General features: G+C 37.6%; 1 protein-coding gene across 2 annotated transcripts; it reads left to right on the forward strand.

The window, feature by feature from the left end:
* The first annotated feature begins 2,015 nt into the window (after nt 1–2,015).
* On the forward strand, nt 2,016–25,508 carry LOC120725859 (GRB2-associated-binding protein 1-like). 2 transcript variants are annotated; one of them, XM_040018912.1, is made up of 14 exons: nt 2,016–2,632; nt 9,157–9,226; nt 12,383–12,511; nt 13,495–13,660; nt 14,585–14,777; nt 16,372–17,051; nt 19,171–19,253; nt 19,388–19,497; nt 20,294–20,583; nt 20,946–21,017; nt 22,471–22,567; nt 23,030–23,159; nt 23,444–23,578; nt 23,862–25,508. In XM_040018912.1, exons 2-14 carry the CDS (start codon nt 9,209–9,211, stop codon nt 24,045–24,047), a joined length of 2,289 nt encoding a protein of 762 aa, XP_039874846.1. In that variant the 5' UTR covers nt 2,016–2,632; nt 9,157–9,208; the 3' UTR covers nt 24,048–25,508. The 2 variants fall into 2 exon arrangements, with proteins under 2 accessions (XP_039874846.1, XP_039874845.1); XM_040018911.1 differs by lacking the exon at nt 9,157–9,226.
* The last annotated feature ends 81 nt before the right edge of the window (nt 25,509–25,589 follow it).

Here is a 25,589-nt window from a genome sequence, read left to right on the forward strand (position 1 = left end):
TATAGTTCTAATAATGCATGATTTTCTTTGACAAAAGTACAGCAAGTTCTAATTCTGACACCTAGTCACACAAAACAGAAGTACAACTCATACAACCTGAGTTTTTCCTAGGTGTTTGGGGGGACAATTGCCAGTTTTAAAGAAAAATGATACTATAAGAAAATAATACTATATTTAGTAAAGTAATAATAACTTAAGAATCAACTTTCAGCTGCTCTACTGCACTATTAAGCTGTTGTAGTTTACACATTTGTTTGGCAAGTGAAAGGTCCCTGGTTCAGTTATATTTGGAGACACAAATCCCAGTTTTGTGCTAAAAAGGCATTTGAGGCAAAAGTCTGCCACATCAAACATGTAGTAATTCCCACCATGATGACCTCATGTAGGGAGTTCTACCTCTCACCCACTGTAATACATAATGATATCTAGTATGATTCATATTTGTTTTGCAAGATTTTTTACTTTATTAATCCCCAAGGAAATTATGTGAGCAGGGTAGGATATTTTTCATTAAAGAAGACATCATTTTACTGTAAGAAGGTTCCTCATCGCTCTGTCATTTCCCAAGAAAAAACTGACTCAGACATACCAAGTGTAAGATAAATAAGTTCTCAAATACATGTGTACACACAGATTGGTATAAACAAAACAAAATCACAAAATCTCAAGCCCAAAACAATTATCTGAGCATAGTGTTTTCATTATTATTTCATTTCATTATTATCAGTCATTATGCAAATATACTGTTTAAAAGACCTGTAGTTAGCTGAGACTGAAGAAGTCACTTGGATGAGTGACGAAATGTTTCTCCCACTGAAAACGCTACGTCCAGATGAACAGAATCAACTTTTGGAAAATTATCTGTGCCATTTTTTTTTAAAATATAAAGCTTCTGTTTGTTTGTTTGTTTTTTATGTCAGTCAAATTACTATTAACAAAAATAATACATGTACTTCAACTGCAATATAAGAAAGGAATAAATAAATGAGCAACATATAAAGATAATATTGACAATAAATCAATTTATGTGTAGGTTTTGATATGAAAAAAGTTCAATTATAAAAAAATAATTACTTAAGAATAAAAAAAAATTAAGGTATAATTCAGGAAATATTCAAGCCATGTAAACTGAACTATAGAAGAAGTTCATTAAGTTTAAGTTATTTAGGGGTTCAATCTGATTTTTATGTTTAAGGCTTGAAGTGGAGAATTGAAATTAACATAGGCATTTTACTGATCAATACATTTAATTTAGTATTAATTTATTATTGATGACACAATCTTACTTTTGACAATTTCACAAGAGAAGAAATTGAAGAAAGTGGACTTCATCTACTATTTAGACGGTTTGAGTCTTTCAGCACTGGAGGGTGCTGTAGCCTCTCTTTTACCAATATAATATATTTTAAAGAAGTCTTTAATTTCAAGTGTACTTGGAACTCTGGAAACTGATCAACTTAGGGTTGAGCCTAAACCTTAAACAACTTTGAGTGCTCTTTCACACAAGATACCTGGAGATACCAAGGTACATGGATTAATATATAATCATCAATAGACCCCAAGGTTGTTCATAATGGCTGTTGAGCTGTTACTGAATGTGTGCATCTTTTTTAAGTAGAAATTTAAAAGAAACAAATAGATGCTGTTGGAGGAAAAAATGTTTTTTTTCTTGTTTTGTTGAACACGTTTTCTTTTGTTGATATCAAAGGTCTCGTCTGTCATAGTAGACCCATACTCATGCTTATTATATTTAGAAATCTAATTTATCCATCAGTTTATTCAACTTATGTCCATGCCATGTTCACTTTATATTAAAGTAGACATATTCCTTTTCCCTCGCACATTTTCCCAAAAAAAACTGCATCCATATCCACAGGGGGAGTTTCCTGTTACACAGAGCAGGAGGAGAATGGGAGGAGTGAGGAGGAGGAGGAGGGAAAAGAGGGTGGAGAGGAGAGCAGGAATGTCCGAGCTGAGGCATTGTGTTCAGTCATCGCACAACCACAAAAAGCGAGAGAGTGAGAGAAAGGAGGGAGGAGGGAGGGAAGAGTGACTGCTGGGAAGTTGAAGCTTTCTCAAAAGGAGGTGTGACTCAGGCGTCGACGGGTGAACAGAAGCTCTTCCATGTGTGGATAGAAACTGCTCAACTGATTTATTACAGCAGGATTTTACTTAAAAACAGACTGGAAACCTTAACTTATTAAAAGTCTGATTGACAAAGTGGAAGCCTGACCTGCACATGTACAGATCAACTGACTGGATCTCAGACTGGTGTGAAGCTTGGATGCCTTGTTTACCGATTTAAAGCCAAAGCAGCTGATCTCAAATCTGGTTGGATTTGATCATTGTTAACAAAAAAGAAGACTTACTGAAAGGACTAATGAACCTATGTGACATTCGATTGGTTAAATGTACTTGACTGTTGGAAATTCATGGTGATCAACTGAATGGTTGCCTGCTTTGACACATTACTGGCATCCTGATCAACTGAGGTCCATCTGATTGGTTAATTGATAATTAAAGAAGCGCTGCTGGAGCCATATTTGTTGGCATCGGGATGAGCGGAGCAGGGGACGTGGTGTGTGAAGGGTGGCTGAGAAAGTCACCCCCAGAGAAAAAACTGAGGCGCTATGTGAGTATTTTATTTGAATTTGAAACATTTTGAAAAAATGAAACATACAAAAAACTGTGCATATGTTCTGTATATATATATGACTCATCTTTGTGATGTCCAGTGTGGATATATGAAGTATCCTAAAGCTGTACAAAGATTTTTAATCAGGAGTACAACTGCAGAAGTATTACCAACTGTTCATGGAGGTTTGTCTCTGTAGCATTTAATTAAGTTTAAAGATTTGTCTCAGTTTCATCAGTGTTTACACAGTGAGTCATTTCCTACAGTTACACACTCTTGATTATAAAACAATAAAAAACATCCATCCTAACACAGCTGTCAACTAGACAGGAAGCAACACTGTAATGCTACTTGACTTTGTAGTACCACATTATAAAATACAGAGAATATTATTTGTAATTCTACAAAACTGTCTATGGTTTACACCATCCTTCACATTAAGACAGCTGAGATAGGCTCCATCACCACCATGACCGTGAACTGGATTTGCAGTTAAGAAAATAAACGAATGGATGAATTTTTATTTCTAAAAAATGAGAATTCACACATTATTTATTTGACCCCATTCAGAATACAGCTAATACACAAGCTAAATCTAGAGAAAAAGAAAAACAGCTTGATTGTATGCTATATTTTTAGCACAGCTACAATATTTTTACTACAGTTAGCATATTAGCATGCAAGCTAGCTGTTTGTTTATTTCAGTAAATATGCAGACTTTTAATTACAGCTAGCACAGCAGTCAATATCCTTAAAGTGAAATCTGTAGCTGTTTTGTATTTGTATTATATTGTAAGACAATTTATTTTTGAGTCCTTTCTCTATAAATTTATGTAAAATGCATACATTGTTACATGAATAAACCCAACAATGTTCATCATTAATCCCATTATCTTTGAAAAAACAAAAACAAAGATGTGACACAGATAAATACCAGCCACTGGTATTAATAAAGTTTATTTAAAACGGATAAAACTCAGTCAACAAGGCTGATCCTTAGCTGATATATTAGCCCTACAAACTGACTGTTATACAACTTGTCATTGGAAACATAACTAACTTAAAGATGAGCTACAAAATTGCTGCAATGTAACTTGTAATCTGATAAACATGTAAAATGAACGAAGTGTACAGTTCTAGCTGCTGTCAAAAGGAACAACTGTTTCTAATTACATGTAAGCCACAAAAATGTTATTTAGCATTTTTCAAATCCCAAACCTGACAACGTGGCACTGTGCCTGTAATGAATACCAGAGACTTGGACCAGTTTTGTTTTTTCCTGTATTCTCCTTCACTATGTAGAATAAGTGGAAGGATGGATTCATGAATTCATGCAAGTTGGTGTGTCCAGTTGCACCACTGGCTGCTTTATTCCAGTAAAGAAGCAGCTTAGGCAGTTAGGATCACATGCATGCACCACATACTTGGCATGCCTTACCAGTGAGTTGAGCTAATCTCATCTCTCCGTTCCATATTTTCCCTTGATGTTTTATTCTTTCCATTTCTAAAAAAATGTTTGGTGTGCCTTTCTCTGTGTTTCTCTTTCATTCTTGTGCTCTCTCTTCCTCTCCTATTATCACATGTTTTCCTTTCCTCCTGCCCCCCCCTCTCTCTCTCTCTCTGTCTTTGTGTGTGTGCACGGAAAGTGAAGGATAAAAAAATAGGTCAGAAGAAAAAGTGATAGGAAGTGAAGCTGCCTTCAATACCAGAATCTGCTCAGGGAAAGCTGAACAATTTCCAGATTTGAACCAGCAACTTTTTACGTGAGAACACGGGCCCTCTGAAGAAATAGCTGAAGCAGAGCATCACTAAAAGGCCGGCGAAAAGCACAGAGAAACTGTGCCAGCACTAATTAGGCAGACTTCAATTTAATTCTTCTTAGCTGACATCGATAGACCCATCGCAGCAGGGAACGTTTTTTAGGAGGGAACAATCAGATTTCAAAGAAAGTGGAGTGCTGCAGTTGCACTTTCTTACTGCTTGTTTAAAATGAAGGAGACCGTACAAATCCATTGGAATCAAAGAAGAAGAGCTGGAGGAAAAGGGAAAAGAAGACAAGAGACGAAGACGCAGAGAGGCGAGACGGCAAGAAAAAGAAAGTTGCTCCAAACAGACAGACCATTGTTGAGTCTGTGTATATATTCAGTCATGATGGTATATACAATGAAATGTGTGCAAAGAAGCGCTGCATGGCCAGCTGTGCCTCTAATATCAACACACTCACACTTAAGCACACAAACACACACAGTCCCCTATAATGGAAGAAGCAGACAGTTTGTGTGTGTGTGTTCATGTATAGTGGGTAAAGTTCATGGAGTGTACTTCGTCACACACTCCCTGCTCTGTTGAAAGCTGTGTGTACGTTATGTAATAAACCAATTACACTCAGCTATGCCTGGTTGGACGATGAGGGCCTTCCTGAAGATTTAGAAGATTTGAAAACACACGAACACACACACACGTACACACACACACACACACACACACACACACACACACACACACACACACACACACACACACAAACGAACACACACTCTGGAAGCAAACCAGGGATAATGATGACGTAAATTTTGAAACCTTGAGTACAATAACACATGTTTTACACATACACACACACACACAGAAGGTCAAACACAGTTGAAGAAAGAGTTGGCTCTGCAGAGGCCCTCTCTTGGATATATATCACAGTGTGGATACCTCCAAAAGTCCTGCTCTCCATCAGAGCAATGGTGCTCTACAGACAAGTTCAAAACCTTGCCTTGAAAAGGTTTGAATGAAGAGCTCTGATTTCATGCGTCCCAGCACCACAGATGCTCAAACACCACTCAGCAGCACCCACAGAGTTGAACGTTACTTAGCCACAGCCTGTAAAGTATGTAGCATTTATGGCACTCGGTAAGATAATGGGATACAATGATCTATCTAAATTGCTGGTGTGAATGGCTCTTATATTTGACATTTATTCCACTCCATTATGCGGTTGCATCCGATTAATGCACAGCTGGATGCTACAAGATCAGTCAGCCATGGTGCACCTGAAATGTTACATTTCACCTCGAGAGCCCTAGAGTTATTCATGATTTCAGTTTTCCAAGTTGAAAAACTCTTAACCTATGACTTAAATGAAATACAGCAAAGCCACATAAAAAAGCTAATTCTGTTTCACTCTAATTTGGGTCCTATACCTAACATTTGTTCAGTGTATGAAACTTTAGGCTTTAAATGGGCAAAGGAGGAACTGTTTTATTTGGAAGCAGATCTGAATCACTGTGTTTACAGCTGTGAGATGGGGCGTTGACCTTAGCTGAGGACATGCTCTCTGGGGCAATTCTAATTTCTTTCTTTTCTCCTTGTTGGTTCTGCTAGTAATATTGAGATCTGGGAATGACATGGGCAGTGATGGGAATAACGGCCTTACAAGTAACGGCGTTACCAACGGAGTCACTTTTTTCAGTAATGAGTAATCTAACTAATTACTATTTCTATCGTTACAACGTCGTTGCCGTTACTAACAAGAAAATGCGGTACGGTCTCGTTACTATTTGTCAACAAACAGACGGTTGAAGCTGTGTTCAGCTTACCGCATCTTATATCAGTTGCATGGAAGTAGCTGAACGTAATCTGGACGCTACAGCTTTAAGCAGCTGCGCATGCTCCCGCGGACGGCAATCACTTTCTGGTTGACGATTTCTTTTTGGCATAAGAAGTGTAGCTAGTGGACAAAACAATCGCATGAGTTCTGCTGTTTGGCTGAGGAAGAATAAAGTAGTCGTGGTAAGCCAATCACATGACCACTTTAAGATGACAAAGCAACAAGGAGATATATACCAGTTTTTAAATTGTGTTGATAGTCACGATCAACAATATATACACAGTGTTTTTTCATCATGTTTACTGTCTGAGGACAGCACTAGCAAGCACTCTCTGCTTATGACCAAAACAAAAAACAGCCCTTTTGTGTTGGTGGAAAAATGTACCAAGTAGACCAATCAAAAATGATATAGCAACATGACATTTGGTTGTTTAGGAAGAGGGGGAAGTTTTAGGAGTGACGGTGAGAGAGCGAGAGAGAGAGAGAGAGAGAGAGAGAGAGAGAGAGAGAGAGAGAGAGAGAGAGAGAAAGACAGCAGAAAAAGAGAGAGAGCGAGTCTTGAGATGTTGAGAGATTTGTGATGTTTAGTGTGTTTGCAGTGTGTAGTTAGTGTGTAGTGCTGTGGATAGTTTTGTGTTGTGTGTCAGAACAATGAGGCGACTGCTGTCTCCAGGTAGAAACAGGAGTGATACACCTGCTGCTGTCAGACCTGCAGGTATCAGGCTGTGATGTTCTCCTTTATAGTGGACAGAAATTATTTTTTTGAGTGGCACAAATAATTTGTGTGGCATCTTATTGAATGAAGAACAGCCTGTTGTTATGTAAATAGTTTGAAATGGTTATTTAGAAAATCAAGGTAAAAGGTAAATGGCTGCAAATAACTTTGTTGTTTGCAAAACTTGTGCATATGATTTTAAAATTGACAATTTATATTTGCATTTAAAGTTATGAAATATGATTCATTAAACATGTTTGTGGTTGTTACAGCAAAAAATATAACTTTTTCTGCTCAGATTTTATGTTTTTTGTCTGATTTTAGATCAGTTGTGTTAATACAGTATGTCAAAATGGAAACATAACTGTAAATTCAGACACGTGAGGTTGTGCTGAAAAGAATGATACCAAACAAGGCAAAGTAAACAGTTTTTAAGGGTGAAATGTGGAGGGAAAATCAAAAGTAGTTAAAAATGGCCAATTGTACCCTGGACCCCAGAGGGCTAAACATTATTTTTAAAGTAACGTAACAGTTACTTTTCAAGTAATTAATTACTTTTAGAATCTTGTAACTTAGTTACTAACTCAGTTACTCTTTTTAAGAATTAATTACTTTTTCAAAGTAACTTGCCCAACACTGGACATGGGTGACAAGCGCCACTAAAAAACGAAGCCAGTGAGTGAAGAAAAGGACCACACTGAAATACAGTTAAGGCATATTTATCTGGATTAGAAAGCAAACGTAAACAGGAAAATTACCACCAATTATCTCTTGTAATGTTTTCCTTTGCAATCTAAGCTTAACTTCTTCCCAGCGTGACACTTCAAAGACCATCTGAGGAAATTCTGAACAACTAATAGAATGAAGTTGCTATTGGTCAAAGTCATCGATCCATCCTGGTACCTACTGTTTCACTTCCATAGCACAAAATAATCTTATTTCATCGTATCTTGAAATGAACTGTTTACCCCCCAAACATCAAATTCAAATACTTTCAGAAATAATTTGTATAAATATGCCAGTCAAAAAAAACTTGAAGCTAACTAACATTGCATCATAGAAAGGGACAGTGCGTGGAAGCGGGGCCACCAGTGTTTACATCCTGTTACACGAATCATAAGCCAGGACCTCTATTAGTGGGTTGTAGATGTACACTTCCTTCTGTACAGTCATACAGTTAAAAGGTGCAGTTCAGGAGAGAGAAAACAGTTCCTTCATGAAACTGTTCTCTAGAAGTTTTTTAAAATATATTTTTGAGGAACTGGGTCTGATTTGTGGTAAGAAGTGCTGCTGCTGATGTTTTACATGTAATTTAGTTCTATTATATTTAAAAGAAAGCAGACATCTCCAAAATTTGGCAAATGACACCAAGCTAGATAGATTTTAAAAAAGGACGCAAATGTGTTTCCATTTAAAACCTCTAAAATCTATGAAGGAAACTGAGGAGCCTAGCTTCTTAGCATATTCATTTACAGGCATGTTAAAAATATTATTCATCTAATTTTTGTTTACGTTGAAATAAAGCATTTTAGAATAATTTAGTCAGGTTTTTTTTTTTTTAGTTTTTCATAAATGAAACTGTCTGCAAGTGACTGCAAACAAACAGAAAGTGTTTTAAAGTCACATGTTTGCAGTTATGAGAGCTCAGCACTAAAAGGAATGAGAAGATTAGGGATTACAGATGAGAAGATGAGGAACTGAACAGCAGGAATATTGTTATTCAGGTCTGGTGTTAATTTTGGCTTGGAGACAGGATGGAGGAAGTGTTATTTTAGATCCATTGTGCCCTTTTCCTGCTGAGGTCAAAGGTCAAAGAAAGAAACCAAATGAAAGGAGAGGAGGAAAGAAGCTGTTAAAGGAAAAGAGGTTATCTTTATTACTTTAGGTGGATATAAGGCCGCTGCATGGGAGCTGTAGGTGATAGAGAGGAAATGCACAGTGCACAGTGGACATAGGCAACAAACACAGATCAAAGGTAATGCTATAAATGTTTCAGAATAAATGTTGTCCATAGAGGTTACACTTGGGATCTTAAATATAGGAACAAAAGTATAAACTGGCACAAAGAATATCAGTAATTGTTAGTGTGTCTGTTCTGACCACTGTCTTGGTGATGATAGCAAAGTAGAAGTACAGTTCCAAATAAATAAAATATGTGAGGAAATGTATAATTGGTTGCCATTGTGCTTAAAATTTGATCTTTTTCATCAGATCAGCAACTAAGAGGACGATGAATGGACTGTCCAAATTGTGAAATCAGCAAATGTGGAAAGTAATCTATGTGAGTGAAGAACAGATGTTTCAGAATGCTCTAAATGTTGGTCTTAGACATGTTACTTTCCTACCGTTGGCCTTAGTATAGTAGCCTTAGCATAGTAGCATGCATACCTAATATGGTCATCTTAGCCACACAGCTGGGACTGTGAGCAAAAAGCCCCACCCACCGCCATTCAAGCTTTTTTTTCTTCTTCTGATCAGCAGCCAATCTGAAGAAAGTTGGCTTAAAGAGGAAGGTGATAAGGTTTCCGAAAGAGACTCAGGCGCAGGCCAGGGTTTTCCTTTAAGCGAAGGACAGCGCGTTTATTTACAGTGAACACATACACCAAGTGGCTATATACAACGTGCAGGGGAAACGGGTCCGGGTCGCCAGGGTCCGTGGGAAACAGGGTTGGAGAAGGGTGTTCCACACTTTCTGTACAAAAATGTTCCCCCTCAATCACTCCTCTCCGCATCGGGTTCCAAAAACGATCTACACACAAAACGTCGGGTTAGCAGGATAATTATAAGAAATTCTCAAAGTACAGGTTAGCAGAAACACAAGTCTGACTGACACTGATAGCTCAACGATCCAGCGAAGACTAGTGCAGACTCGCCATCTAAGTAGTGCAGTAATCAGCTGGGATCAGCGGCCGGTGTGGTGATGAGCAGGTGTGTGGGCCAGCAGCGGGAGCCCGCAGTGAGCATCGCCGTGGCGAGAGAGAGAGAGAGTGAGAGAGAGGGCGAGAGCGAGAGAGCAAACAAACCACAAACATATTGCCCAATAGAGGATTGACCAGCGGGGCACAGGGACCATGACAGAAGGGATAAATAAGAAGTGTTTTGAGCTTGGAACCATGCAAACCTACTCTAGAGTACAAGAATAAAAAATATTAATTTAGAAATGAGCACAATAGATTTCCTTTTATTAAGAAGAAAAAAATCTCATATTTGTAAAACCTTACAAAGACATGGAGACAGTCTTATCTCTTGTACTGTGGAACAGAAGAAAGCAAAATGAATGATGCCCTAGACCTGTCACTGCATGGCAGGCATGATGTGGGGTAAATCAAAGTTCAGCTGACCCAATGGATGCAAGAAAAAAGAGGGTGTTTGTAGGCATACAAGTACAAGGATATACTAGCGCAATAAGTAGAAATGCATGTTGACAAACAACCTGCTGACTTTTCCAACCTTCAAAAAAGAACCATTACTACAGGACATCAAATTGTCAGTGAGTCAAGGCAATAATACCAAAGGAAAACTTTTATTCATTTCTGTGATGTCAGGTGAAAAAATCCAAAGCAAAATTAAAAAAGAAAACAGTATTTCACAAACTGGAATAAGAATAGTATTTTTGATACTTTGGTATCTGATTATTGAGAGTCACATCTTTAAAATAAAACAAAACACCAAACACACTTTTTGGCCACTGAAAAAAAATCATGAACATGAAGACAATAATGAAGTGAGTTTTTTCTTCTAATTAAAATTTTAAATAAAAGTTTTAAATAAAAAAGTCTAAAGAAATGCAATAACTTGGTAGGCAAAATAAGTTATGAACTTGTATAACAAAACCATAGACTGTACATCAAAAATAAATGGGTTTTCTAACAAGACTTCAAAAGTGCTCAGGACCACCTGACAAAATTGAAGGCCAATGATCATAATTTACAAGCCTAAAATCTTTTTTTTATTTTTTCAGAATCACATGAAACTAATGATCAAGTGTTTATTAAGGGTCGTAAATCACTGTATTTTATTATAATTATATTATTAAATATATTAATTCTTTTAAATTAAAAACATAAAGAAACCCAATGAGTCAGTACATAAAATCAAGTCCAAACTGAACACCAATTTAGTTTGACAAACAAACGCTTTCGTACAATGTTGAACTTGTTGAAGTTTGCATGTCAAGTTGTAAAAGAAGTACTTATTGCATAATAACAACATTAAAATTTGACTACCTTTTTATCCCTTTAAAACTAGTGTGTTTCTTAATCTGGTTGCTCCATCATGACTTATTCTAGTAATAGCCTGTGTTACCAGGCACTTAAAAAGGATTTTGCAGGCCATGCTGGTGAGTGATCCATTCCGCTGCAGCTTGTTCCTGTTACTTTAATTAGAAAGAATCAAAAAGTATTTTCATACTAGTTCTGCCATGTTGCTGCTTTTATCTCCCCAGCACCCAGCAGATCATCAAACAGCTCGAGGGAGACAGTCAATAAACACATGCTCATACTGCCATCTCCCACCGGCATTTCCTGTTCAGCTATTTCCTTTTCCTGTCTGGGTTTGAAGAAAAAAAGGGTGAAATGTGTTTTGCCATTCATTACTGTGCGCTTTGATCAAACAAGCACACAAACACATAAACTCCCACTGAGGCTCAGGCCCGAGGAGTCCATTTTATTTTGTTGAGAAATAGTTCATGAGGATCAGAAAGGATGGATTTAGCTTGTCGGACCAACACAAAAACATACACACACATATACTGTATGCAGCCTCTTAAACAGAAGCATAAAACTTGTTCCTGTGTTTTAAATGGCATTTGTTCAACCTTTGTAAGAAAAATCTCAGGTTTCTTTAAACTGAAAACCTGAGCTCTGAATGTGAAACTGTGCATGCACGTGTCCCTGTACTGTTATGAAATTTAAATCCTTATTTATGCTCTGCTTCACACCTTTAAAAAATTATCATGACTTCTCTTTCACACTCTGCCTACACACTAATGGCGCAAACGCACCGGTTGTGAGTCATGTCTGAAGTGTGAGATGCCTTCCTGTGGATCATTTGTTGGAGATAGACCCTACCTGTAATGCCCAACACCTGATGCCAAACGACCGGAGACAAGTGTCAAACATTTAGCAGTTCAGTGGACGTAGGCGTGTGTGATGTTTAGTTAGCATTCAAATTCACTGAAGTGTGAAACTTAGGACATGGAGGAAGACAACAGTATTGCGTTTAATGAGTTTGTGTAACGGAAGAAGGACAGAAAAAAAAAAAAACTTCATATAATCAATAACTCACTCAGGAAGAAGACTGAAGTTCAAAGTCCAAAGCAAAAGTCTCAAAAAGATCTCAGCAGTTGGCACACAGGGGTTGAGTGCTTGCATCTTGTCCTGAGATTATTTTTACACATAAAAACCTTTTTTAGTAATAAATCTTTTACTCTCTCTAGGCCTGGAAGAGGCGCTGGTTTGTGCTGCGAAGCGGTCGACTGAGCGGAGAGCCGGACGTTCTGCAATACTACAAGAACCCGCATTCCCGTCGGCCAATCAGGAACATCAATCTGAATCTGTGCGAACAGGTGAGATGACAGATATATTACTATCTCACCTAATGTTGGATTTATGTCTTTAAACATTTTTTTTTTTGTAAATATGATCTTATTTGCAAAATAAAGAGAGAGTGTGGCAACACAGATTTTGGTAATAAAATCAGTTCCTGAATTTTCTTTATGAGAAAAGAGAAAGTTTCTCTTATTTCAACTTTGACTGATCTTCTTTTCAAGTTTCTTTCTTTGAGCAGTGCAAGACTTGTAGCACAGAACTACTAATTATTAGATTACACCGAATCACACACTGTGAATGTCACAACACTAACATTGGTTTGGTAATAATACTAAAAAGATTGTGTTGGCATGGCCACACATGTCTTGTGTGCAGCATAAAATGTGGTTTATTTAAGGTGGTTTCTGCTGAATGATCTTCCTTTGACACATCGGAACATTGCAGTAAAGTCGAACTTTGATAGTCTGTCCACAGGGGACGAATTCTTGGCGCACAACCTTGGGATTGTCAGAAAATAGATCATTGTTGTGTTCCTGACCTGGTGCAATCAATTCAGGTCTGGACATTGGGGACACTTTGATTAAAAATTGCTGTTGGGCCAGTGATCATTAGCATAACGGTTGAATTACTTTGACACGGACTGTGATATTTTGTTTCTGGGAAAGTTTGAAATTACAAATCCGCATGCCTGAGTGTCTTCTAAGATGCAATCCAAACATGCATGTGTGTTGGGACTCGACGGCCCATAGGGGAAGATTGACCAAATTTAAATTAGGTATGATTTTTTTCACTTTTTGAGAGACACAGGGAACTTTATGATCACATCTCATAATTTATTTATTTTTCTTTCAGATTCTTTTTGTTTGTTAAATGCCAATTGAATGTGTGTATATTATGTACATAGATACTCAACTATGTAAACACTTACACTTAATAAATCCTAAGGGTTGCTTGACTGTTTGACAGTAACAAGTCTGCTCCATTTCTGCCTCTCCGTCAGGTGGATGCTGGCCTTTCTTTCACAAAAAAGGAGCTAGAGAGCAGCTTTGTTTTTGACCTCAGGACAGAAGAGAGGATCTGGTACTTGGTGGCTGAGTCTGAAGAGGACATGAACCGCTGGGTGACATCCATCTGCTTGCTCTGTGGCTTCAACCCTACTGATGATGGTATGCTAGATATCCAATTATTAGACAAGTGAAAAATGCTCCGTGTACCTTTCTTGTTTTGCATTTGAAGTGGATGTTTGCCTGCGTGGGCTGTGGTTGAGTCAGTGTGAAAAGTAGGAGGAGGAGAGAACATGCATAAAGAAAAGTAGACAAGTATGCCTTCACGATTGTGGCTGCCATTGACTCAGACCTGTACAGCAATACATTTAAACAATATAAATGTTATGATATTGTTATGGCAGCTTTCCCTTGTACATTTGAACTTTGTGTTCACACGTGAAATGGATCCTTTGAGTTAAACAGTCTTATTTGTGTTTATAATAGATGGATGTTTTATCAGAGGTTTCATATTCTGAATAAATTTGATATAAGAAATATAAATTTGATTTTTTGATATAAATTTGATATGATACAATGCAACAAATCAGTTATTTTTTTTCCATATGTTGACTGTAAAATCAATGGTTTCTTTGTAATTAACATAGATCTCTTTAGGATTAAAGTTATAGAAAAAAACATGTAAAAGAGCTTCTGTAAATTCACACATGAAGTAAGTCACCGCTTTACTAAACATCTATTGTAATGCAATCAAACACAGTAATGCCAATATAGTTTTTGCATCATCAATACTGCACCACACTCCAGTTTATTAAGGTTTTCCAATGTTTTGCTCAGATAATCAACAAATGTATGTTAATATATAACATATAAATAATAAATATATTGGTAGCATTTCAATAAAATGCACTTCAGCACAACAGGAAGAATAACAAACTGCTGGTAAAATATGCATTAAAAGTATTGAAGTGGCGTGCCTAATAAACTGACATGACAAATACTGGCTGAGCTTTGGGACCTTTGAACAGATTGTCTATAAGGTTTTTAATTCCTGAATTAGCTGATTTATTTTCTTTCATTGTACAGTTCCAGAAAGACCTCTTGTCTCCTCCTCCACCTCTGCAACATCTATGACCCCAGTCAGTCACACCACCACCATCTCTACGATGACAGGGTTAGTCCCACCACCATATGACCCGGTGAGTGTGCGGCACATGGAGCCTGACCGGAATTCAGAGGAGGATTACCTGTGGTTATCACAATGCCAGAGTCACATCAGGTAAATAAATGAACACAAAGATACAATAAGACAAAAAAAAAAAGCCTAGTCATTAATGTCTTAAAGCTCATTTTCCCAGCTTAGTCTTAGACCAAACATGTTTTCTAGGAGGTTCAGGCTTAATCCATGCCTGGCAAACTCTACATCTCAATTAAGATAGATTAAGTTACAATAGGTTACGGCCAGATTTTTTTTTCACCTAAGTCTAAATGATTTCCAACTACTTAGTAAAGGTTATCTGGTGAATTTGTCTGTAAACAATTTAATCCTCTTTTAAGGATAGTTTTAAAATATCATAGGACGATATTTTTCTGAAGATTTAACTTTAATTAAATAAGCAAACATGTCATAGATGGAATATCTCCAACATGTAGTGGATGAAAAAACCGAGATACAGAACACTTGAAACAAACCTGATGGATATTGTATATATAGTATATTGTATGTATACAATTACAATATTGTTAGGGTTTTCTAACTAGACATCGCGAATGTATGAGGGGACATGATTGTGCAATTGAGGGCCATTGCTCACGAAATGACTTGTCAATAACTGAGTAAAAAATTCCCAGCTTCATCATCCTCTTCTACTTCAGTGCATTAGGACCATAATCTACAAGTTAATCTTCCATTCAGTATCACTTGAAACTCACGATCGAGACACTAAACTCATCAGGAAACTACTGAAGGTCATAGATTAAGGGATCTTATGGCCATTTTCCCATAGATTTCTATGCACCCAGAAGTCTTTTTGCATTAATTAAGTTATTTAACTTTGAAGGTATACTCAGAATTCCTAATGTGTTAATAAATCCTGTTGTTAGCAATATCATTTAAGGTAACAGAGCAGCGAATTAACTTTAGACGTCTTCTGAAGCCTTTAGAGTTTCGCTAAAATTTTAACCTCATAGAAAGATTTGCGGTTTCTGTAAAAACTGAGTTAAAATGCCAAAATGAGTCCAGAATCTATACTTAAACTCTAACAAAACTAATAAAAACACAATGATAGAAAACAGAATTATAAAAGACAGCCTGTCAGATCTGCAAGCTTTGTTTAATATATCTAGTTAGTTTTTGTTTTAGTCATATTATTGCTCAAAACAAAATCCTAAAAATGCAAAAAAAACTTTTCCACTCTGACTCCAGTTCCACTCCAGTTCAGACTAAAGAGAACCAGCTGAAGATAAATCAGCTAAACTACCAGAGTTACAGGTTCAGACGTGTTGACTCTAAGAAAGGGGATTTGAGATTTATCTTGGATCACACCCACGGAAAAGGTTGACTTCATGAAACTTCATGGGAGAGTTCCTCAGAACAGCACAATAAAACCTATTTTCCTCCTCAGTTGGAAAATGTTTGATCTTTCCAGACACGTTTAGTTGTTGAGGTTTGAACCCAAAGCCTTGAGTGGACTATGATGGGAAAATTCAACAATAATTTTAATGCAAAGAAAACCTTTCTATTTTATTCGTCTTTGTTTTTGACCAAAATAAACAGATAAACTATACAACTTCATAAGGAAAAAAAGAAAAAGAAAAAACAAACTCTTTTTATTTAAGTCTTTTTGTTGATATCTCTCTCTTTCTTTTTGTAGGGCTCCTTTAGGGTCATCCACATCTCTTGAAACTGACTACAATGACAACCTTTACCCGCCTCCCTCTGCAACCTCCTCCTCTTCTTCTTCTTCTTCCTCTCCTTCCCTCCTCCCCAGCAGCCTTCCAAATCCATCCTACTCCTCTTCCTCCTCTTCTTCTGGCTTTAGAGTGGTCCCTTGGACAGTCACTGCAATGTCGAGCCCTCTCAGCCAGTCTTTAGATGCCAGCACAACCCCTGACTCCCAGAATCGAGCTGGCAGACCCCGCTGTCACCCCTCTCCGCATCCCAGAAAGCACTCCCTGGATTTTCACCTTCGTCCAGTAGCAATACCTCTCAGTGATAACGTGCACTCCAATGTGCATCCAAGCACACACTCATCCACCACTAGTGGTTACCAGATCCCACGTCCAGTATGCACTTCACAACCACCACCCCCTCGCCGCCCATCTTCTACCCCTAGTGTGGACTCCCTAACCCAAGCAGAGCTTCATGCCTCCACCCCAACTCCTCCTCCGCGCCCACCAAAACCTCCTGGCATTGCAGCCCAAGGAGAAAGCTCAAAGCTTGCCACACTCCCCCGAACTGCCTCAGAGCCAGAGAGGAGGGATGAGAGTGTGGATGGAGGAGGACATCTGCCAAGGAGCAACACCGTCACTACACCAGGATGCATGCATACAAGTAAGGAGACAATACTGTCCTGACATTGATAATTCAAACAAATAATCCTTCAGATTTCAATGCCAAAACCAACATTTCATTCATTAGATTTTTTATTTTTCACACATTCAACAAATCAGATTTAGGGAGTTCTTTAAGGAGCCTTTGAGATGCCAGTTGATGCATTTTATTTCCTCTTGATTAACGTCAATACACACAACACCTGAATATGAATAAACATAATGTGCAAATAACAGACGAGAAGATGTTTCTGTCTGTCTGCAATCTGAGTCCCACTGAGCTGTCAGTTTGAGCTGGCATTGATTACACATTTTCTTTTCTTCAGTCTTATATAGTGACCAGCAGAAGTCTTGATCTAGTTATCTCTTATCTGGTATCCACATGTTCGGGCTATAACAATAACAATAGCTCTAAAAATGTGGTTGTTGTCAAAACAAGTCGACCTTCTGGCCGGTGTGTTCCATGCTGCATTTGGATTCAACCAGGCTCGCTGTTTTTGACATTTTATAGTCCTTGTGCTAAGCCAATCTATAAGTTCTAGCTGTAGAACTTCAACTAAATCAGTGCCAGTGTAAGGCATTGATTTAGCTGCCAAAATGCTTTTCCATGTGTACCATGTTTAGTGGATATTAATCAGCTGTATGTAACTTAGGCTGCAATTTAAAGCAGGGTAGGTTTTACACAGCAGGTTCATTAAGGTTTTATTGCTGCTGCAGGAAACTTGTGACGTAAAAGAGACTTTATGAATCTGGAGACTGACAGCGTTGGATGGTAATTCTCAGTTGGTTCTTCAGATCTTTTTGTTTTAATTGCCATTATGCAAACTTGTAATGATCCAGGTTTCATTATGTTTTATTGTAGCTGACTTTTAAAACTAAACAGTTTTAAAATGTGTTGCTCTAAACAAAGTTACTGTGATGTCACTTCTGGATTTGCTGGCTCTTTTGGTGTTTTGAAACCTGATATGAGGAGTGAGATGTAGATATGACTGAAACCCTACGGAAGACTGCACGTTTGTGATCTCATGCTTTTTTTTTCATCAGTTGAACATAAATTTAATGCTGTATTCAGAGAGATAGAGATGGACCTCCCTTATTTCAACAAACAAGTCAGGCTGTTTTACCACTAATTGCCCTGCTAGTTATTAAAAATAACGCAGCTTTAATGCACGTCACTGGATTCATTTTTCAAACCAGAAGACAATGTTCTTGTTCTTCATGAATTTTATTGAGATAGCATTTTTCTCTACACTTCTAAAACACCAACCACTAACATTTTTACCATTTTACATTTGTCATTAATTTAATCACCAAAGTGTCAGTTTCAGAGTAATAATCCCATAAAAGGTGCAAACTAATGCAAACTGGTTCACATGAGAACACCTTCTGGTACCAGCTGTGCCTACTTAGTAATATTCAGAGACAAGTTCATGCACATTAATGTTGTACTCAGTTCAATGCTAAATCTTTTTAGGAGGCTGCAATCACTGTTTGCCATCTGATTTTTAAACCTCGTACCTGAGGGAGATTATGCAGAGCTAAGAAGCTTTGTTGTGCAGAGCTAGCAGTTCTGAGGGATTATATTGTTACAGCTGAAACTGTTTGTGCATGATTGCTCCATAATTTGATTCATTAATCAAACGTGAACTTTGCCCAACAACAGCACAAGGAGATTTCTTTTCTTTTGTTTTTTTTTAATCCACATTTCTCTTTCCAGTTCTATGAAGTTTCCATCATAAAGAAACAGCTGCTTTCAAGTATATCTAAGATAGATTCATGCAAGCTCAGACTTGTTATTTCATGCATGTGGTTGTCCCACCTTCTTAGATTACCCACCATGCGTATTCAGTTTCACATTTGGTCAAACCCACTGTACAAATGCTGTTTGTGTAAATGCGTGTCAGCAGAAGTCTACGATCTGCAAAGGTATACAAGTAGTTGGCAGTTTACTGGAAGAGCTTTGCCATTGGAAAGAAAATCACTTTCACTTTCACATCTGTAGACAAAAAACAAAAACCAGCAAGAAACAAATAAATAGAAAGCCAAAACAAATTTGTCTGTTATCATTGAACAGAGGATTGAGCTACTCATGGATTTTGTCTCAATACTTTCTGTTTCAGGTAGCGACTCTTCTTACATCCCTCGGTCTTTGTCTGACAGAGCAAGCATGTTTGATTTCAGTGAGAGCTTCAACAGCTATTTTGTAAGTTGAAACCTCCAAAATAAAATAAATGTTAACTTTGAACGACTATTCTATCTTTTATCTCTTTCTGTTTTATCATGGATTTATAATTTTACAATGAAAATCACTTGCATTCTTGATCCGTTCTTTCTCAGTTTAACAAAGGCATGGTCCCTCTGGGTAGTGTCTGTTCTGAAGATGATGATGTGGATGAAAATTACGTTCCCATGAGCGCTGCCACCTCTGAGCCACCGGTTGCACCCAGGTCTGTAAGAATTACGACACGTAAAATAAAGATTTCTTTCTTAAAATCAGCCTCTCAAATTGTCATCTGCACGATGAAGCTGTTTTAGGTCCTCTCTCTTTAAGATCCCACTTCGTGAAATCCCACTTTCTTCTAATAGGCTGCCCCTTACTTTGTAGTACTCAAGTGGATGAATTGGCCACATCTGGCACATTTACATAGTTCATGAGCCCTTAGTAGACTATCAATCAAAGACGCACAGACACACAAACAACTTAATGTGAAAAAAAATACTGTTATGACAATATTTCAAAAACATCTTTGTATTGTGTTGAAGAGCTATCAAATGAAGATGAACACAGTTCAAGGTGCAAGGAGTTGATGTAACCTTTATTTAACAAAGCAAGTCATAAAGACTGCTTTGTTAAATAGCAGTCTTTATTAACAAATAAAAGCCTCCCAAGCAAACACACACTGAAAAAAAACCACACACCTGCTGATAAAACACTAACCCCTGGTGGTGGCTTGATGTCAATCAAAATTTTCAGAGAGTTGTTACAAAAGGCACCTTTAATCTTTGGACTAAAACACAAGCTAACATCACCTCACATGTAAGGAACTACTTATAACTATTAGTAACTACTTCCCTCACATGTGCTGTACCAATGTACTAGTAATGTGACGTGACAATAAATTTGATTGATTTAATAAACCTAATGACAGCCAATGCTGTGATGAAAAGAACATCTGGGACATTTGAAATTGGAATTTACAATTCAGTAACGTTAATTTCTGATTAATTTTATTCTTCTTCCAGAGTGCCTCCACCCTCAGACCCCTCTGCCCAGCTCCAAGAAGGCAACTACGTCCCTATGACCCCTCTGACATCTTCATTTCCTACACACCCCACCACTGTCATGACTGACATGGCATCTCTCGGGAGGCAGGTGCCTCCCCCTGCGCACATGGGTTTCCGTAACTCCGCCCTGACTCCCCTTGCTCCTCTCACTCCGCCGCTCAGGAGAAATACCATGAACACTTCTGCTGGAGGCGAACAAGAAGCCGTGCCCCCTCCGATCCACCGCAACCTGAAACCACAACGGAGAGGTTAGCGGAAACTTAGTGGGAAATTAAGTTTTGTGTTAAATTTAGTATCATTCTACTGTGAGAGCTGGAAGCTGTAACAGAGCCTTGATGTAAAAAAAAAAGAAAAAAAAGAAAAAAAAAAGAAAAACTCCTTACGTTGAATTAAATAATGTTCCCTTTAAAATATTTTGTATTTTCAAGCATTTTAGTGATTTGTAAAATTCACCTAAATAACCACAAGCATATTTCTAAGGAAATGAACTAGAGTTTAAAAACCAGATTCTGTCTGTTCATAGTAAGCATTGATGTAGCATTAGCTGAGTTGCTGTTACAGCACTCTCTGGTAAATGCCATCTGTTTTGCGGTGTTGCGTGTCTCTGCAGGGGTTTGTGCCAATCAGCCGGTGGACAGAAATGAGAGCCAAACTCCTGAGGAGCTGACAAATAAAACAAAAGGTACAAACTATAACACACATTTACATCAACACTTAGTTTTCTCTTGATATTTAAGACAATATTAAAATGATATGGCTGAATAATAATGAAAACAAATAGAAAAATCAAAATTTTGCCAAATATTTAAAATTCTAGATTTAAAATATTTGCTAATCATCAAAAAGTAAACATTTTGCATGATCAGCGAACAGTCCAGCAGAGGTGGAAGACGTAAAAGAAGCTTTAAAAAATGATTCAAAGTGTACAAGTGTAATCACACCAGCAGAAGCTGATGCATCTACTGAAGCAAGTAAATGCAGTAAAACATCTGAACCTTAGAAGCCATGAAAAACACTGGTGAAAGGGGCTTTCCATCAGAGCTTCTTGTAATTACTTCCCACTTCATGATTCCTCTTTTTGCTTTTACTCAGCTTGTCTTGTTCTGTAAAATCACATTTTGTTGTTTGTGCTGACAACTGATTTTTTTCTTTTAAATTGTGGTTTGAAGACAATACACCCACTTATAAAATGAAACAGTTTTCAAACTTTGACCCTAAACTTTCTGTTCCTGAAACACTTGGCTGTTTCTCCTCTGTGGTGACTCTTTCTCCCCCCCCCACCCCCTCAATATCTGTCATTTCATTTTGTTTTAATTATTCACCTGCTCCCACTTTGCTCAACAAGCCTGCACTACAAGAGCACGACAGCCACACACACAGCGACACGAACCAGCTGCTGCTTATAGAAACGTTCACATTAAATTTTAAAATCTTCACAGTCAGGAAACTGTTTCTGGACACGCAAGGAAAAATCCCCCACCTGATTTTACTTCCTATAAAAACTTTATTCTGTTTTTAATTACAATAATAAACATTAAAAGCCAACATTAAAAGTATTACAAGGATGCTTTGGCACCATTTACAGTTTTTAGTTGTTTTCAAAGAGTGGTTTGTCCAGATAAAAGCAAAATTTCTGTCAAATGTGTCATATATGTGACTGCTGGCTGGGTCACACATTAGATGGCAATCTGTCTTTGTCTTTTTCCTCAGCCTGCAGGTCTGCGTCAGCCTGCTTTCAGTCGGTCAATACAGCAATAAAACAATGAAGTACACGTTTTCACTCAAATCACCCAAATTCAACAGCTGAACTGAAAAAAAAGGGGGTTTGAAATGATTCAGCAACTGAGGAAGTCTATGAATATATTTAGAAAATCAGACCTCAGGTCTTACTTTTTTATGTTAAACTGTGAAATTTTTCAAACTCGAGGCTTAAAATAAACAATGCAATGCTCTTTTTTTTTTTTTACTGCTGACTAAACAGCTCTAATCACAGATATAAAGGAAGGACAAGTGGAAATACAGTTTTCTTGTTCTCATATCCTGAAAACAAGCAGCCCCTATTTGAACTAAACCTTACATTATTTCAAACTGTAATAAGTAAAGCCGCCCTTTTTTCCCCATCTTTTGTCACCCAGTAAAACCAGCTCCTCTGGACATCTCTTCAGTGCAGCAGGACTGGCAGGAAGTCCCCCCTCCAGTGCGCTCGCCTGTAACACGGACCTTCACCCGTGGGTATGTTTGTTTGCGTGACATGATCACTTTTACTGCGAGGTCAACAGAAAACTACAGAACACAAATTTACTGCCTGGAACGCTTTCAGAGTAAGAGAGAGGAAGGATGTGTTAATAGCTGAGCAGCAATCTACTGCCACCCTGTGGTGCTTAAGGGTTACTACAAGGACTTTTAGATCATCTTACAACAGCAAGATGTTGTAATTTAAGTTAATAAAAGAAGAATGGAGTAGAATCAGTAGATATAAATACTAATTAACAGTAATTAGTTACTCTGTAGTAAAAACTACAAAGTAAAAGTTTTCTTTACTCAGCCATCAATAGAATAAATATTGATTGATTTGTCTGACCAACAATCTATAAGTCAGCAAAATTGAGATGAAGTTTTGCTTTAAAAGCAAAAACTACCTAATCTTAAATCATCATGTAAGATTCATTTTATATTTATGTGTTTGTGTGACAGACCCTCCAGTCGTCGGACGGTCACGCCGAGCTCTGCTCACAGCTCTTCACCGTCCTCTGATTCTGATGACCCAGATGACAACTATGTTGCAATGATGACCTCTAGCCTCAGTTTCAGTGCCGGCGAGCAGGTAAAACACACACATCTCCCCTGTTTTGTTCCATTTTTTCACAATGTTCCAACTATTCTTGCTTTCTTTTCCCCCATTTATTCTTCTTCATCTTTTATTCTTATTATATTGAAAACATTTGGCTCATGTTTTGTTATTTGGGGCTTTGTTTCCCTTCTTTCTTTGAAATATATTCTAATACCTGATTGTGAGTACCTTCCATCTCTCTATCATGTCTTAACATTTTTTTCTTTCTTCTAGATTTCATAACTCCTTTACTAAACTCTCTACGTTACCGTTTACAGTCTCTGAGACTTATGATGCACCGGGCTTCAGAGGGCGGAGTCAGCAGCCCTGTGTTACGACGAGCCAGAGATGACAAGCAGGTGGAGTACCTGGACCTTGACCTCCACACTGGACAATCAACACCAAGCAGACAGGTAAACCATCTCTCGCTGTTTCACTCTGTCATTCCACACAAGTCATAACATTCAATTAAATGTGCTTTTATTTCTTTTACTGTTATACTATATAGCATATGCATTATTTAATTAATAATTTGTCATCAGATATAAATAATACATTTTGACTGTGATTATTTTGTCTGACCACCAGAGGGCACCAATGGATTATTTTCTTTTTTCCCAGTAAATAATCTAAAAAAAAAAACCCAAACTCCCAAAAATGATATAAATCTTTCTCAATGTGTGTCTGTGCAACCAGAAACGCTGCACTGGAGAAGGTTTAACCGGGGGCAGTGAGCACGCTGTAGACAGCGAGGATCAAGCACGAGGCCAACGTACACGTGTGGACTATGCAGTGGTGGACCCCAAAAGGACCAAGGCCCTGAGGAGCACGCGAGAAGCACGGCATGCTGGGAGGATGTCTACGGAGAAGAATAAATTATGAAAGATGCACAAACACACACAAAGTTCAAAACATGCTTCTTATCCAGGAAAAGAATAAATATAACTGCAATCCATTGGTGGACAAAGTGACTGATGGACTGTTATAATCTTAGAATCATTACGTTAATATCAAGTATCTACTTAGGAAAGTATTCACATCCTCAGACTGTTTGGCAGATCTGTTAAAATGAGCTTGGGGCATGCAGGAACCATCTACAGCCCAGTATATCAGCTGATATACATCCCACTGGTAAATATCGTATAGGGCTCATATTTAAGTTTCAGCACAGCTAGAAGCCACTTCACTTAAATACACAACAGATTACTCTGGATTTTTTTTTTTTTTTTTTTAACAAAGGTATGTTGATGATGTGAATGCCTTGATTGGCAGGTCTTGCAGTTAGTCATACAAAGCTGTTGTCATTAAAACATGAATATCAGATAGTTTAACTAAGTTATTATATAAAATGTACAGTAGTTTATAGTAACAGTTCCTTTTTTTATTTCCTCTCCACACTACAAAACCACACCACACTACCATATTTTATTATTTAGTTATTTTATATAAAATGAAAAATTTTCCTTGGTTATTAAAACCTTCAAATACCCAGAAATCAAAGTCACATTTGCAGAAATAAAGGACATGACCATGTTCTCTAAGATGACTTTCAGTGGCAGCGTAGAAACCCTTAGAAAAGGCAAATATTCTTTGAATTTTAGAGTTTAAATCACCAGCAGGCATTTGAAGATAAAAAAAAATCTAAAAATAGAAATGTATGTTAAGCAACACAATGTCATATTAATGTTCGCACATATGCGTGGATGATCTGTCAAAGGATGGTGATGATTCGACACAAAACTGCCCCTTTCAAAACCACAGGTTGACTTGTCAGAGTTTTTGGAAAGCCCGTTTTTACTGAATGGAAAACACCACACTTTGAATAGAAGGCAGGGCAATGAGGAAATGCAGTCTTACTCAGATCCTACATAAGCAAAAAAGAATATAACAGCTGCTTCTCTAGAGCACTGGAACTTCTTCATCTACTTCTATTCAAAACAGGTGACAACATCACTTATTTCTCCAGGGTAGTTTTTGCTGCACCGTAATATAAGTAAGATTTCAGTTTTGCTTTAAATCTACTGAGAAAAACTGTTTGACTTGTTTTGTGCTGTGATATTTTTTTAAGCCAAAAATCTCTGGTGACTTTAATTTTGTATGTCTATGTTAAGTTTCCCTAACGACATGCATTAGTTAGATTTGCTCCTCTGAGGGAGTGATAAACGTGGCGGGAAGTTTGTGTTTTCCTTGTGACTAACACACAGTTATTTTCCAGTGTATTCATCATCGCGATGTGAAGCCTTCTGTCAGATCCTGTCTGTCCAGATGATGGATATAATCTGTTAATGCTGATTTATGTGATCGTAGTAAGAATGGAATAAACACTATACATCACTAGCAGGGCCAGGGCCTGGTGTATTTTTCATTCATTTCCAAAGAACACAAAATTGTTCAAAAACCAAAACAGTGTTTTGACAATCAGGA

Source organism: Simochromis diagramma, unplaced genomic scaffold (genome assembly GCF_900408965.1).
Source record: "Simochromis diagramma unplaced genomic scaffold, fSimDia1.1 OVJJ01000642.1, whole genome shotgun sequence".
Taxonomy (NCBI): domain Eukaryota; kingdom Metazoa; phylum Chordata; class Actinopteri; order Cichliformes; family Cichlidae; genus Simochromis; species Simochromis diagramma.